Source organism: Xyrauchen texanus, chromosome 8, assembly GCF_025860055.1.
Source record: "Xyrauchen texanus isolate HMW12.3.18 chromosome 8, RBS_HiC_50CHRs, whole genome shotgun sequence".
Taxonomy (NCBI): domain Eukaryota; kingdom Metazoa; phylum Chordata; class Actinopteri; order Cypriniformes; family Catostomidae; genus Xyrauchen; species Xyrauchen texanus.
In genome coordinates, this window is record NC_068283.1 from 41,756,445 (window position 1) to 41,774,488 (window position 18,044).

At 37.9% G+C, this 18,044-nt stretch overlaps 1 protein-coding gene across 7 annotated transcripts in view; it reads right to left on the reverse strand.

Annotated features, from left to right (window-relative positions):
- LOC127647451 (histone lysine acetyltransferase CREBBP-like) overlaps positions 1-18,044 on the reverse strand; it is a 66,377-nt gene that overhangs the window by 42,951 nt on the left and 5,382 nt on the right. For all 7 annotated transcript variants that reach the window (XM_052131704.1, XM_052131699.1, XM_052131702.1 and 4 more), the window contains exon 2: positions 2,111-2,766. In XM_052131704.1, coding sequence (XP_051987664.1) covers positions 2,111-2,766 — 656 coding nt within the window. The remainder of the gene's footprint in view (positions 1-2,110; positions 2,767-18,044) is intronic.

Sequence of the window (18,044 nt, forward strand, 5' to 3'; positions counted from 1 at the left end):
AAGACCAAAAAGTTCTATCTTGGTCTCATCAGACCAGAGAATCTTATTTATCACCATCTTGGAGTCCTTCAGGTGTTTTTTAGCAAACTCCATGCAGGCTTTCATGTGTCTTGCACTGAGGAGAAGCTTCCGTCGGGCCACTCTGCCATAAAGCCCCGACTGGTGGATGGCTGCAGTGATGGTTGACTTACTACAACTTTCTCCCATCTCCCGACTGCATCTCTGGAGCTCAGCCACAGTGATCTTTGGGTTCTTCTTTACCTCTCTCACCAAGGCTCTTCTCCCCCGATAGCTCAGTTTGGCCGGACGGCCAGCTCTAGGAAGGGTTCTGGTCGTCCCAAACGTCTTCCATTTAAGGATTATGGAGGCCACTGTGCTCTTATGAACCTTAAGGGCAGCAGAAATGTTTTTGTAACCTTGGCCAGATCTGTGCCTTGCCACAATTCTGTCTCTGAGCTCTTCAGGCAGTTCCTTTGACCTCATGATTCTCATTTGCTCTGACATGCACTGTGAGCTGTAAGGTCTTATATAGACAGGTGTGTGGCTTTCCTAATCAAGTCCAATCAGTATAATCAAACACAGCTGGACTCAATTGAAGGTGTAGAACCATCTCAAGGATGATCAGAAGAAATGGACAGCACCTGAGTTAAATATATGAGTGTCACATCAAAGGGTCTGAATACTTAGGACCATGTGATATTTCAGTTTTTCTTTTTTAATAAATGTGCAAAAATGTCAACAATTCTGTGTTTTTCTGTCAATATGGGGTGCTGTGTGTACAATAATGAGGAAAAAAATGAACTTAAATGATTTTAGCAAATGGCTGCAATATAACAAAGAGTGAAAATTTTAAGGGGGTCTGAATACTTTCCGTACCCACTGTGTGTGTGTGTGTGTGTGTGTGTGTGTGTGTGTGTGTGTGTGTGTGTGTGTGTATATATATATATATATATATATGTATATATATATATATATATATATATATATATATATATATATATATATAAAACACTGGTATTTAAAAAGGGTTAAAATCCTGAAGAAAAAAAATGTATAATAATATTTGCAAGTTATGATCAGGACAGATGTTGGTTAAAAAAATTAACTAATTGAAAGTGGAAATTATTATTATATAATATTATGGCAGTTTTATGACCTGGACACACAAGGGTTAACCATGGGCACACCAATCTGTTAAACGTGTAAAAGTTAAATAAAATTGTAGTAAAAGACTGAGTCAGCAATATAAGAAAGCCATTTGTACCAGCCCAACACAACACAGCAACATTATTTCAAATAAATAGTTTGGGGCAGGGGTATCTGTTTGTTCAGCCAATGAAAGACGGGGGACTATTCAAGCAATTTGAAAACCATTTATGCATTTTCCTTGGCAACACTAGTGGCGCAGAAATTACACACTTCAAACATAGGCTTGTTCTTAATTTATAAAGCAAACCGGCAAAACTAATTATCACGCTACAAGCAGCAAACATTCCCATTTCATTCTTAAATCCATGGAACATTACGTTCTCTGAATGACACCATGTTTTCTTATTGTACCATTCGTAGTGAAAATTATAGGGTGAAACTGAAACTTCACATTCATGGTGCAGGTCGAAACTGAAACAATAAGCATAGTTGAATTTGTGTTAGCTTGCATTAGGTTGTTGAATAAAAGGGCGTTCTCACATCTGTAATACTTTTAAATTGTTGGTATGTGTACACTTACACAAGTCGGATTGACGACTTTGGCAGCTGTGCCACATCTTGCTGTGCTTTCACCGTACGACAACACAAATGGCACATTTTAAAGACGCATCGTCAAGTTAAAAGGAGTGCTCCATCTAGCTGTTTTTGAACGCAAGAACGTGCCCAATGTGAGCAGCCACTTTGGATGTTAAGAAACCCTAGTAATCGTACACTAACAATTATCACTACAAGCTTAACTTAACTTAAAGGAATATTCCGGGTTCAATACAAGTTGAGCTCAATCGAGTAATCAACATAATGCCACAAATGCTGTCGATAGAGGTTAAATTGCATTGAAGACAGAATATTCTTTTAAGGGGTGTGTTGCAAATGGGCCTTGAAGAGGGCAATGGCGTCTTACCTTGTTCATGTTTCCCGCTTGCTGGTGGTTGATGGTGTTGAGTGACCCTATCTGTGGTGCACCCTGGGTAAGCGTCTCAGCGAGTACGCTGCCAGAAACACTGACCCCTGGCATGGCACCGCCTCCGACTTGTGCCCCCTGCATGGCCTGGCCCTGGTACTGCATTCCTGGGGCCGGCCTTCCTCTTCCGGCTGGCCCCATCATGCCATTCATGATCTGCCCCTGTGGAGCCATGTTCTGCCCCATGAGTCCATGAGTCTGGTTGTTGTTGTTCAGCATGGCTTGGTTGAAGCCAGCATTGAGACCCATCCCCGGACTATTGTTGCCCTGACCGGTAGGAGTGCCGACAGGCTTCGGAGGCTGAGTTTGGTGACCAGGTGAGCCCTGGCCCATCGGACTCTTCCCCAAAGCACCCAGTTGATTCATTCCAGGTTGAGGGCTGATGGAGCTGAGGTTTCCGGCTAGACTGGGGCCGCTCCCTGCCTGCAGGAGCTGGGACAGCTGCTTGTGTTTGGCAGCAGCGTCTAGGACAGTGCCCCCCATCCGGCCTCCCACCCCTCCATCCCCGTTAGAGGACATGGACATAAGCCCAAGGTCTCCATTGGGTATCAGCTCATCTGGAAGATCATTTTCCAAGTCGAACAGGGACACAAAGTCTAGAAAGAGAGAAAAAGTAGTTGAATTAGTACCGTTTCTCATCTAATTGATTAACCAACAAGCACAATTTTAGCGATACACCGATATGTAATGGTTTAGCAAATAAGTTTGTTAATATTCGGTATTGTCGGTTTTAGTATAATGCTAGGTTGAAGCTTGGTTCAAGAAGGGGTGACTCCTCTCCATTCAGAGTGTTAAGTAAATTGGCCAATATCTGAACATTTTCAAATTATCGGTATTGACCAATAATGCGTCTGCTTGGCCGACAAGAATTTGGAATGCCAGTTCCAAAACCTTGCAACAGCCTCCTTAATAATAATGCAAATTTTTTGAGTTATAGTACATTTTAGTGTTTAATTTGAGAACTTGTTCATGTCTTAATAGCTATCATTAAATGTATTTAATATTTTTCGGCATTATATAATCATATATCATTATCTAATCAAAATATCATTGACCATCCTATACCAACAAAAGTTTAGTTAAATAAGAAATGTCACCAAATCCAGACACTTTTGGTTTGAAAGATGCAAGAGGACGTCAATGCTGTTGTAATGTCACTGTATTTCTATGGGGAATATTAAAGGCCAAAGTCGGTTGTCTACATAGCTTATCGGAATGTGGCCAGTATGCGTGACGCAAATTTCGTCATCATCATCAGCATGTCCTGCAAAGATTTCCCACGAAGCGGACAGTCCTCGTCTATATGCATCATCGCCGTATGCACCTGCCGTTGACTGTCCTAAAAGAGTATACTTTGAAAAAAGTTATTTTTCTCTCTAAAGAACACTTTGAAAGGCTGAGCGCTCGACTGTGTGCGAGGTAGGGTTGGGCCATATGTAAAAAAATATTTTATCGATAATCGCTTTAAATTTAGATATTCAATTACATCGTCAACCCCCCTGCCGAGGGTTGGTGAATTTCTTTGCTATATTGATTTTGCTTTCAAAATTGTATTCATTTATTGAAACATAAAAGACATTTCCCAATTCAAAATGCACTTTAAATGAAACAAAAAAAGGCAATTCAAATAACAAACAATCTTATATAACCACCTCCCTAAATCCAAACATTTACTGTCTCCAACCATTTGCCATCACACCAACAAATGAATGAGAATGATTACATTTAAAGATAATAATCATAGTAAATAAGCCTAATAAAAAAAAGATTTAAAAAAACAAAAAAACATAGCACACCCGAAAATTCCAGCAGCTCATTTCTTTATCTCACTAGCCCCTGCCTAGCCAATAGTTTGGCCACTGCACTGATACAAATATAACCAATGTTAAAGACAAATGAAGAATGGTGATTTGCATATACGAAGAGTGATGAACTCACCGACAATAAATGAAAAGCATTCTTGCTCTAAGCAATTCCTGCTAGCCTGTTGCCCCCCACAGCAACATTAAATTGGTTAACAAAAATACAATTTCTCTAATTTACTTACCCTCATGCCATCCCAGATGTGAATGACTTCTATAGAGCTGAAACCTTCATTTTTGTTCTGCAGAAGAGGTCCATACAATGCAAGTGAACGGTGAACAGAATTTTGAAGCTCCGAAAAGGTGTTTGTTTTTTTTGCAGTCTCTAGGCGAAATCCTGATTCAAGCTTGATTACACTTCCTAGTGCTTGACACATGCACAGAGCACTAGGAAGTGTAATAGAGCATGAAATCATGATCACCAAGCTGACTGCTGATGTCAAAATTTATAGTGAAATAAAAGTTTTGTAATGTTCTCCCCCAAAACTGATTGTTTCTTTTCAGAAAACATGGATTAAACCACTGGAGTCTTGTGGATTACTTTTATGATGTCTTGTGCTTTTTGGAGCTTTATATTTTACACCATTCATTTGCATTGTATGGACATACAGAGCCAGTATATACTCTCAAAAACATCTTTGTGTTCTACAAAAGAAAGTCAAACACATCTGGGATAGCATGAGGGGGAACTCTCATCTCAAAAGATGAGAGTTTTCGTTTTTGGGTGAACTATCCCTAAACATAACTAACTTAAAATTCAGGATGTCATAAATTTTAACATCTCAGAGGGATTAAAGAAAAGCTTTATATGTCACCAAAGGCTCGGCGCAGGGTTTACGCTCAAGTCTGAGGAGGGACTGACTCATTTCCAAGAAGAGTGAAGTCCAAAGTAACAGACAAGTCAAGAGTTCCAAAACATGCAATCATCAAGTTCTCAAAACTGCGACCCAAATTTATAATAAGAGTATTACACAAAATCACATATGAATCATTTTCATGCAATACATAAGAAGTCTTCTAAGAAGCCTTATTTGCACTTTTAAAAAAAAAGGATCCCACCCAAACTCTAAACACTATTAGGGCTGCAACTAACGATTATTTTGATAATCGATTAATCAGACGATTATTAGAACGACTAATCGGCGATTATTGCAATGATTAATCTCTAGCTCTTAACCGATTATTCAGCTTGTGCCAGACTTAAAAGGTTGCATTAAACGTGCTTACTAACAATTGAAGACAAAATCATCTTTTAAAAATACCTCAATGACGTTCACTGAATTAAAGGGGGAATTTTGTTTTAATTAAGTTTAATTCAGTAAAGAAATTCACTGCAAAAAGTCCTATTATCAAGTATTTTTGTCTTGTTTTCCATTTAAAATTGTCCTTAAAACAAGATGCATTTCCTTGAGAAGCAACGTATAAGATATTTAGACTTGCTTTAAGAGGATGCATCTTAAATATACAGTAAGTGTTTTTATTTTTAAGTGTATTTTTACTTTGTTACACTTCTGCGAGTGCAGTAAAGAGAAAATATCCTTATATTCAAGATATATTCTCTAAAAGCAAGTCTAAATATCTCATATGCTGCTGCTCAGGTCAATGCATCTTTATTTCTTTTTTGAAGGATTTTTAGATATTTTAAAATATTTGTATTTGTATATTATATTATTCAACATTCACATTCACAATTTTTTTCTTCTGCAGTGTAGCTGCTAAAGTAAAAAAACAAGCCAAAACAAAAACAAATCAAAAACATATTTTGCTTTTTGAAAATGTTAAATCTACCAATACCAGCTACGTGGCAAATGGGTTTTATTAGATCAGATGCGATAACAATGATGGTGATTTCTGACATATGCTATTCATGCCATATTCTTTATGTTAGCTACACCTCCAAAACAAACTTGGAACAGTTCAGCTGAATTACTTTATTGCTATTTTGTACAAATCAAATTCACATTGTCCTACTTATTAACATGACAAAACAAAACTGTTCGAACAACGTGATGAACTCTCCCATTACAATGACTGCTGTCACTCACTGCAGGTTTACACTGTATGAGACCTGCATTTCGACACAAGCACAGTGACACTCATGCTCTCATAAAAACAAAGCTGTCTAATCAGCATAATAAATCAGCTATTTACACCGCGACTGTGCCTTGATTAGAACGGGATCATTTTTGTTTTGTCGTGTTGCTCATTTGCAGTACATGTAACATCTACATTCACAGCCAACAGTGCAATGTGCAATGAATCCAAAATCATTAAAAGTGCTTTTTGCTCTTGTTCTACAGCTTCTTTTCAAGTGTCAGGTGATGTTTCTTCAGTATTAATTTTCGTGTGCTGCATGAACAGAGCAAGAACATAAAGCAAGCATCTGGGCATTCAGACGGTTTAAAACTTGAGCATTGGATCAGTTGTCATTGCTGATAGGACGGAGGACTAATCTAAGCGGCTCTGATTGTCCATTGCCATTTCATTGCTCAACGGACATGCTAGTGATTGGTTACAATACTCAACCACTGCAAAAACACATTGTAAATAGAAACCATTGACGCAACAGGAGCAGACTTAAATTTAACGCTGTAATCGTCAGTTTTCACAATTACATAATCGTGGCAGGGGTGAATTGTTGGCAATTCTAAGTATTCACAAATTTAAACTTTCAGACATGCTGTTGTTCAGATGAATATGCACGATTGTTTTTAACAATATCTAAGAATTACACGTTTATGAATATTTAAGTCATAATGTAGTAATTCTGAATCGCTGCACTGAGCACGGAGAGGATAGAGAGACTGCAAACGGGTATAACAACTAATTAAACAACAATTAAACATGCGTATACAAATTTGAGTACATGTGATGTAATGCGAGTCATGACAATCAGATGTTGTGTTGAGCGATACAGACTGTTTGAGCAATCGTTAATATGCTCACTCGCTGTGTCAATCAAACATGTGCACTCTCCAGGTGCTCTCAATAACGGTCACTCATCCCAGCACTATTCTGAGAGGATCCCAATTTAAATCCGATTAATATCGGTCACATTAACACTAGGGCTGAAACGATTAGTCAACGTTATCGACAACTAGTAAAGTAAATACAGAAGCACTCTCGTTGTGGAATAAGTGGAGCCGGAGCTCTTTAAAGGAAACATCTTAAATGCAGTTATATTTAATGCGTTATAGCTTTATTAAAGTTCAAATAACACAGAAGTATGTAATTATAGTAACTACAAACTCTGAAACTGTCATTTCTCTGTGTGGTCCGCACCTCTTCTATGAGTTGAGCGAATGTCCCGATCTGAGGGGGAGAGATTGAAACTGCATCCGGCTGATGAACAGTCGCGGGGACCCTCGTCCAGCGAGACCGCACTTTCTGCAGCTAGATTATAACGTGATGACTCGTGACCTATTGAATCACAATATATGTCACTGTGCACTTCTTATCGTGAAGAAAACTGGCATTAAACAGCTTTGTTAATAAGAGAGGTTGTCCCCATTATACACGGCAACAAAATACGTTTATGATCAGTTTTTGTTTTGGCTTGTTTTCCAATATAAATATCTAAAACTCCTTTAAAACAACTTACATTTACTTTAGCAGCTTTACTGCGAATGTTGAATATAATATTAAAAATACAAATATTTTAAAATATCAAATAATCCTTAAAAAAAAAAAAAAGATGCATTGACCCGGGAAACAGCATATGAGATATTTAGACTTGCTTTTAGAGAATATATCTTGAATAAGGATATTTTATTTATCTTTACTGCACTCGCAGAAGTGTAACAAAGTAAAAATACACTTAAAATACAAAATACACTTACTGTATACTGTATATAGTCTGTATATATACTGATGTATCTTAATGAAGATACATCTTCTTAAAGTCTAAATATCTTATATGTATCTTGTTTTAAGGAGAATTTTAAATGGAAAACAAGACAAAAATACTTGATAATAGGATTTTTTGCAGTGAATTTCTTTACTGAATTAAACTTAATTAAAACAAAATTCCCCCTTTAATTCAGTGAATGTCATTGGGGTATTTTTAAAAGATGATTTTGTCTTCAATTGTTAGCAAGCACGTTTAATCCAACCTTTTAAGTCTGGCACAAGCTGAATAATCAGTTAAGAGCTAGAGATTAATCATTGCAATAATCGCCGATTAGTCGTTCTAATAATCGTCTGATTAATCGATTATCAAAATAATCGTTAGTTGCAGCCCTAATTACCACTAAATCAAAGCAATTGCATTTAACCCAAAGTGAACCACGTCTTCACAAATTTGCTTAATAATTAGTGATTTGTGTTACAGCAAAACGCCAAAGACAGTAAACAAATCAGAGATAGATCTTTCACTGGAGCAGTTTTAGAGCTTGTAATTGATATATTTTTGAACGCATCTCTGCTGTGTGTGATGCTCTCATGGTTTTTACTGCTTACCAGTAGGTCACTACGTCATTTTGATATTGACAACAGAACAATTCATAACTGCTTCAAAACAAATAAATGTTAGTAATTCACAATTATTGTAATTTTGGTAACTTTATAAAAAGGTTCCATTCGTTAACATTAGTTAATGCATAAGGTATCATGAACAAACAATGAATAATATATTTCTACAGCCTTTATTAATTATAATGTTAGTCAATGTAATTACAATTGTTCATTGTTAGTTCATAGTGCATTTACTAATGTTAATTATACACCTTTTGCTTTTAAAAATGTATTAGTTTATATTGTAACTGACATTAAGTTAATTAGTTCATGTTAACTACAGTAATGTTGTTAAATAATGTTAACGAATTGAACCTTTTTGTAAAGTGTTACTGTAATGTATCTGTGTGGTGCATAAACGTATAACTGCACAATAACACTTGCAAAGGTGTGGCAAAGTGCACTTAATGTTTACAATTATAACTTTATAATGCTGCAACTGTATAAAAATAGTTCCACAAAACAGACACTTAGGAGGAACTGCATTCCTCAATAAGCCAATATAAAATAGTTAACTTACATAACAGAGAAATGTTGACATCAAAACACCTGACAAAGTTAAAGTCGATTGTTGGATGTCGCAGTGATTCTTAAGTCCACTCCTTCTGCAGAGCATCTTGAGGTTCTCTTGAAAGCATTGTGCCATTCGTAAAACCAGTCAGCAGTTGTTCGGAGTGTGTTCGATCTCCTATGAGGAGGGAGACGATGAGCTGCTCCGTGTCTCTTTGAGATCTGTGGTGCTCTCCCCAAAGCATCCTTCCCCAAATCAGTCATGCTTCAGCTGAGACATTAAACTGTGCAGCCAGCTACCTGCCTGAAGCTGGTGGAGGGCAGCATTTATACGCTTGGCTGTGTTTGTATGTACACTAATGCAAACACGGCTGGAATAATAGCATAGACACGGCTGCCACACGCTCACAACAACAAGAGCAGCAACACCCAACTGGCAAACAACACACCTACAGGAACCGTCTGCGACAACAGTAGAAAAAACAACACACGGACACTTAACACAACTCGCAAATTAGTTTGCATACTAGAAGACACGTGCATATGATGCCGTTCTCGCACACTAAACACACAAACAGTCAATATTACGGTAACTGTGGCGCAAAAACCAGCTACAATATTAGTTCACCCAAAAAAATAACAATTCTGTGATCATTTACTCACCCTCATGTTGTAACCTGTATGACTTTCCAAGATGGAAAACGGAAGGAGTCGTGAGGCAGAAAGACATCCTCAGTCTCAATTCTCTTTCATTTTAATGGAGAAAAAAGTTGCAGTTAAAGTGGATGGCAGTGACTAAGGACAGCTTACCACATAATACCCAACACCTAACAACTCCTCATGTTCCATGAAAGACGTTATACAGGTTTGGAACAACAAGAGAGTGCATAAATGAAGACACCAATGCACTGACCATTTATTGATAAAGGGCATCACTCAAGGCCTCGCTAAACACTAAGCAAGACAAATAAACTGAAGTGTATTATATGATACGATTGGGCTACGGACATGCTGCTACCTTAATTCATGCGGCTTGTTGAGGCAAAGGATTATATCATTACTTTCTAGTGATTGAATGGGTAAAAAATTAACAGACTTGCACTGAAGAGTGACCTCAGCCATAAAATATTATAATATTGATATAATAATATGCCATATGTAGTCATATAAAAGCATTTATTGTAAATATAATACAAATAAATACACACACGTATATATACACAATAATTATATAAATTTGAATGTATAATATATATATATATATACACACACACACACACACACACACACACTCACCTAAAGGATTATTAGGAACACCTGTTCAATTTCTCATTAATGCAATTATCTAATCCACCAATCACATGGCAGTTGCTTCAATGCATTTAGGGGTGTGGTCCTGGTCAAGACAATCTCCTGAACTCCAAACTGAATGTCAGAATGGGAAAGAAAGGTGATTTAAGCAATTTTGAGCGTGGCATGGTTGTTGGTGCCAGACGGGCCGGTCTGAGTATTTCACAATCTGCTCAGTTACTGGGATTTTCACGCACAACCATTTCTAGGGTTTACAAAGAATGGTGTGAAAAGGAAAAACATCCAGTATGCGGCAGTCCTGTGGGTAAAACGCCTTGTTGATGCTAGAGGTCAGAGGAGAATGGGCCGACTGATTCAAGCTGATAGAAGAGCAACTTTGCCTGAAATAACCACTCGTTACAACTGAGGTATGCAGCAAAGCATTTGTGAAGCCACAACACGCACAACCTTGAGGCGGATGGGCTACAACAGCAGAAGACCCCACCGGGTACCACTCATCTCCACTACAAATAGGAAAAAGAGGCTACAATTTGCAAGAGCTCATCAAAATTGGACAGTTGAGACTGGAAAAATGTTGCCTGGTCTGATGAGTCTCGATTTCTGTTGAGACATTCAGATGGTAGAGTCAGAATTTGGCGTAAACAGAATGAGAACATGGATCCATCATGCCTTGTTACCACTGTGCAGGCTGGTGGTGGTGGTGGTGTAATGGTGTGGGGATGTTTTCTTGGCACACTTTAGGCCCCTTAGTGCCAATTGGGCATCGTTTAAATGCCACGGCCTACCTGAGCATTGTTTCTGACCATGTCCATCCCTTTATGGCCACCATGTACCCATCCTCTGATGGCTACTTCCAGCAGGATAATGCACCATGTCACAAAGCTTGAATCATTTCAAATTGGTTTCTTGAACATGACAATGAGTTCACTGTACTAAAATGGCCCCCACAGTCACCAGATCTCAACCCAATAGAGCATCTTTGGGATGTGGTGGAACGGGAGCTTCGTGCCCTGGATGTGCATCCCACAAATCTCCATCAACTGCAAGATGCTGTCCTATCAATATGGGCCAACATTTCTAAAGAATGCTTTCAGCACCTTGTTGAATCAATGCCACGTAGAATTAAGGCAGTTCTGAAGGCGAAAGGGGGTCAAACACAGTATTAGTATGGTGTTCCTAATAATCCTTTAGGTGAGTGTATATATTACACACACACGCACACAGACATACATGTATACACACTTATATTAGGGGTGTAACTAGGGATGTCCCAATAACTTTTTTTTTTTTTTGAGAACGAGTCCGAGCACCGATAATTTTGTTACTCGCCAATAGTCCAATACTTGTTTTTTACTCCATATTAACAATTTATTTCAATTTTATTATCAAAATGGTGTTTAAATGAATCCATGAAAATATCACCATTATATAGATACATTTCTGTCATACTTTTTTTCCTATTAACTTATTTTGAAGGAGCTTTTATTTTGAAGTGTTTGTGTTGTTTTGACCAAGGAGCAATGACTTTAATAAAGTCGGTCGCTATGTGACACTATGCGATGATTAAACCGCGCATGACTGCTTTTTAATTAAATAAGGCCTTGTCAACAATAATAAATTTTTGTTTGAAAATGCGTATTTTTCTCTCCATTTTGGCCTTCCGTCCACACTGGGAAAGCGTTCCTCCATGAAAAGTGAACTTTTTGAAAACGCACTCCAAAGTCGATACATTTGAAAATGCCGTTTTCCGCATTGTAGTGTGGACTGTGAAAACAGATATATCTGAAAATGATGATGTATTTGTTGTTAAGTGACGCAGTCATGTGATCTATCCAACCAAAACAATCAAGATGGCGGCCCGTGTTGTAGCAGCGCTGTTGTACTTGATACTCACTTTGATAGCATTGTTGTTACTTTGTACATCCATCACATTGCATTCCTTCAAAGGTGAAGGGAAGTTCACTCGGAATTGGTGTCCGGCGACGAAGCACGAGGACAATTGCGTTTCAGACCGTACATGCAACGGGGATTTTCTGCATGTGCAGTGACACGATTTAAGCATTTTCATACGTTTCAGTGTGAACAAGCAACTTTTGGAAAACGCTAGTGTGGACGGAGAACGTTTTGAAACGAAAATGACATTTTCAAATGTATCCGGATAAATTTAGACGTAGCCAAAGTATGCACTTTGTATGAGCCTCGCGCTACAACAGGAAATTGCACTCGGTTTACTGTGATCTGCTAAAGAGCACGCAATGCTCATGATAGTATTTTCTTTGTATGAGCCAAAAAGGAGCTTGAAAAAGGTGAGCAACCGGCATCAGAACAACACTGTCTCCACACAGTCACAAGCGCTCACATTTTAATTACATGCAAACTATACACAGTGTATTCATCTCATAAAATTGCAGCTTTTAGTTTAAATAATCACACTAGGACACGTGATATTAATTTGTGGGCTGAATGTTTAGGTAATGACATTTGTACATCAGATGGTATCGGTTTCTGGTATCAGAGTATTTTTACTAGTATGAGTACCAGTAAACGAGCACGACATCGGGACATCCCTAGGTGTAACGGTTAACTGTGGCTCAATACATAGCGGGTTCAAAGATGGGATTGTTTCGTTTTTTTTGCGCATCACTGCACATAGGGGGCTCTAAAATACGATTGCACACAAGCAGCCACAGGTGTCATACAATGAGATCTATATACAATGAGAAATATAACTTTGATAGTAAATGCAAATCACTTCGGTTTCCCTTTACACGACAACGTTTTCAACAAAAAACTGAAAACTTTGTGCGTTTTGGCTGTTCGTTTACACGACAACTGCATTTTGGGGCCTGAAAACGCACACTTTTGAAAACGTGTTTCACGGGGCAAGTTTTTGAAAACGACTACGTCATGCGCACACTTTTAACATTTGAACAGTCTATAGGATGAACTTCGAGAACTTCGTCCTAACCCTTCAGGGCGAACAGACCAACGTGAGATCACCAGTTGGAGTCCTTTAAAATTGCTTGATGCTTTCGCCATTTTCATTGTTTATATTCACCGCTCTGTGGAAGAATGCTTATGTGCACAGGCGCGTATTGTTTCTTTACAAAATTACATCGCCAACTACTGACCTGGCATGCATAATACAGCGTTTTTAGTCATTTACGTGGATCCGTGCGAACGGGGATCGTTTTGACAACATTGTCGTCTGTACGCGAAAAGGTATGCATGAGTCAGCACCACTCACATTATATTCAAAAAATGTTTAAGCTGAATTATTTAAGATTTTTTGGTTACAATTTAAAAAATGTTTTTAAAAAAATTGTTTCAATTCTAAAAAACCCTGTCCTCGTCTTACTTCGATTCACTACTGTAAGTCTACAATGAAGATTTTTATATAGAGCTGTCGGGACGTATTTGGAGTGAAATCGCAGGCATGCGTCATTCGTCCTTGCATGTTTACATCATGTCCGTAAGCTCAGAAAGAAGGTCCGGCTGTGGCGCGTGAATCGAATGCAACAGCTGTTCACTGTTCAGAGTCGAGGTTTCAGGAGTGAATTCACTCCCCTAATGCTGAGTTTAAACGACACGATTTTAAGCCTGATATTCGCTCGCCGACAGTTTTGTGGAGATCGCCGACAAAAGCCTGAAATCATGGGCAAATCGGAGCTCGCTCTAGTGAGCAATGATCGCAATGTACGAACTATCAAAGACGCGATTTGAGAGAATTGCCGACACGTCGCCGATGTCAGCGAGATATCTAGAATGTTAAATATCTGGACCCGTCTGCGACTCCAAATCGTGCAGTTTGAAATATGTTTTGACTGAATACAACAGCAGCGTTGACCTACAGCCAATGAGAGAGCAAGAAACGGGGCACGGGAAGTTTCAGTGGGAGGAGTCCTGATGTACCTACAACAGAACATCAACTAGCATGACTCCGATCAAGAAACTCGAATTGGACCAAAGAATTAGTGGAACATTGGCAGGAGCACCAGTGCCTATTTGATGTTTCCTCTGAACTGTCCCACAACCGGGTGGAGAAAGAGAAGAGATGGAGAGAAATTGCCAATTCTCTTGGACAGTCAAACACAGTACACATCATATTCTGAAATGCATAACATTCATGCATTTGTTTACGTATCTCATATCACTTCTCGCGTGTACTCTGTTGTGAAATGTAATACCACTCAGAGTCATCAGGGATTCGTCAATAGTGAAATGTCTTCACCCCTTTTGCAGAATCGTCGTGTAATTTGAAAACGCCACGACTTCAGTGACAAGACGGACAGTTTTGTAATATGCATGTAGTGTGTAAGAGCCATAATGGATTGAACTGTTTGGCGAAGTTGTTTACCTGATGTAATGCTTGGATGTGCTTTGATCGTAAATGCAAAGCACTCCGGTTTCACTTTAAATGATTGTGTAATGGCAAATGTTTTCAGTTATAGATGGTTCAGACAAGCTTATATTTGTTGTGATATTTTAATCGAATATTACTGATGTCTACTGATAAGTTGTTATATTCTAGTCAAATTTCTGTTACATGTTTACTAACATTCAAAATTAAATTAACTAAGATTCCCATATTGTGTCTCTATAGTGTGCCGCTGTGGTCTTAGGCTATTTTTTTCAACTCAGTTATAGAAATGCAGAAGTTGTTGTAACTTTCCTTCATGCTTATAGCAGAAACATGAAATAAGTTTTTTTTTTGCATGACCAAGACCTAATAATTTGAATGCTGCAAGCAAGTCTAAGTCAAAGTATTTAAGGAGCAATAAATCAGGAGTACGGACACTTGCCATTCGATTCTTCAAGCAGATCGCCTGTTTAAACAGATCTAAAGCCACTATAGGTACAAGGTAGATCCCCATGAATGTACGCTCATCTCAATTTGTTTATAATGTACCGATTTCATAGTACAGTATATTTGCTTAGCATGTAACCATCTCTCTACTGCAACTTCCACATAAACGATTAAGCATTTCTTTTTGTAATTGTTACATTGCATATATATGCATATTATTTTAATGTTCAATAAAGTATTTCATTATTATTAAAACCTTGTTTTGCATTTGTATATTATCGTCTTATCGTCTGCAGAGCATAGACCAGCCAATGTAGGATCACGTTCACTTGCATTCTCCACTGAGGCTGTAGATTGTAATATGAAATTGAAGCGTCTTCAATTGACCTATATTAGCCATTTCACAAGTTTCACTTCTTAAATTCATGCATGTGGTACAATACAAACATGAATGTGTATTGTGTAATGGATATAACACTTCAAATTAAAATATAATGTAATTAAGAGTGTTGTTTATCTTCTTCAAAGTAAGTGTTATATCGGTTGCACATGTTTAAGCGAATAACATATCAACATGAAAACAGCATGTCATGACCCCACTGTGCAGGTGATCTCTGAGTCTTCAAACCATGAGATTCATCCATCACAAGAGCAATAGCGAATTACAACTGACGTTAAGTGTTCCTCCGCAAGTAACAGGCAGGAAATAACAGTTCTTAAATGCCGAGCTGTGAAATTTCCTGGTGCAAGTCTTAAGTTATGCACTTTAACAAAACTATTGGCACAAAAGAAGGCTGACTCATGCTGCTTTGTGAGAAACTGACTTGCGTTAGGGCGATCCATTAAATAGCCCAACCTTTATTCAGCCTAACGAGCAAGTCTGGTATTCTCCTCTGAGCTTTTCAACAAAATGTGATTAGGCAAAAAAGCCTGGTATGGGCTTTAGGTATGATGGCAGCCTGAACGTAACATATTGTAAAAATAATTTCAACTTTTTCTTTAAAAAAGTGAGGCATTTATAATGGAAGTGAACGGAGCCAATCACAAACTGTTAAAATACTCACCGTTTCAAAAGTATATACACAAGGCGTAAACAATGTGCATGTTAACATGATTTAAGTGTGATAAAATCACTTAAAATCGTAAAGTTACATCCAATTTTACGATGTCCATTCCATGACAACATAATGCAGTTAACCCTAAAACGACTCCAAAAATGACCAAGCAAATTTCCAGCTAAAATAATTACGTTTTTTTTTCACTGAATTAATGCAAGTGCTTCTATAAAATTATAAGTTTAACATTTATGCCTTTAAACCCTCCAAAAACTCACTTCCATTGTAAGCGCCTCACTGTACCCCAGATGTTTACTTTTTTTTTGGTGTTAAATCAACATTATGCCTCAAATGTGGTCGATTGAGCTTATTCACGGTAGCGCCATCTTTTCGCATTTTTAATGGAATGACAACGAGGGATAGACTTACCATCTCTTCAATGGCATACACGGTATAAACCTGCAAAAAGCTGCTTGACCACATTTGATTTTCCACAATTCATGTTGTCTGGAGTTTTTTGTCTACTGAATATTCTTAGAAAGATATATATTTGATATATTCTTATAATGTTTTGTCCGCAGAATGATCCAAAAATGCTTTAAACTGCAGTAAAGCCCAGTGAAGAGGCAGTACGTTTATCCCTCACAGCCTCTTTGTCATTCCCAATAAAAATCTAAGATGTTGCTGCTTTGAATAAGGTCTATTGAGCTTAATTTGTATCAAAATAAGAATTGTGTGATTAACTATATTTAAAAAAAAAATTACATGCTAAAAAAAACATTATTATGCCCCTTGTCTCATATATAAATTAAATTATGTAATAAAAGTCTGAATTCTCCTACCATCAGAGCAATTCAAGGTTGAAGTACCTGTGTTTTTACAAGCCGCAGCAGGGGGCAGTCAGCGCGACTCAAAACAAACAGTGGCTGATAAATTGTCCCTTTTAGATGATGTTTCTTGAGGACGCTGAGAAAAGCCTGCTTGCATGAGAAGCGACTGAGACATGAAAATGTCCAGTCACAGTTTGTTTTGTAGGAACATGATGGGCATGTAGCAACAATGATAAACAGTGGTTACCTTCAAACTCAGGGCCTCTGCTTGATATCATGGGCAAATCAAAAGAAATCAGCCAAGACCTCAGAGAAATAAAAATTGTGGACCTTTACAATCTGGTTCATCCTTGGGAGCAATTTCCAAATGCCTGAAGGTACCACGTTCATCTGTACAAACAATAATGTACAGACACAAATGGGTCTTCCAAATGGACAATGACCCCAAGCATACCCCCAAAGTTGTAGCAAAATGGTTTAAGGACAACAAAGTCAAGGTATTGGAGTATCACAAAACCCTGACCTCAATCCGATAGAAAATATGTGGGCAGAACTGAAAGTGTGTGCGAGCAGGAGTCCTACAAACCTGACTCAGTTACACCAGTTCTGTCTGGAGGAATGGGACACAACTCCAGAAACTTATTGTGAGAAGCTTGTGGAAGAATACCCAAAACATTTGACCCAAGTTAAACAATTTAAACGCAATGATACCAAATACTGACAAAGTGTATGTGAACTTCTGACCCACTGGGAATGTGATGAAAGAAATAAAAGCTGAAATAAATAATTCTCTCCACTATTATTCTGACATTAAATATTCTTAAAATAGTGATCCGAACTGACCTAAGACAGAGAATGTTTTCTACAATTAAATGTCAGGAATTGTAAAAAACTGAGTTTAAATGTATTTGGCTAAGATGTATGTAAACTTCAACTGTATTAACAATTTCTTCATGTGTAAATAAATGACTAAAATTTGATGGCTAA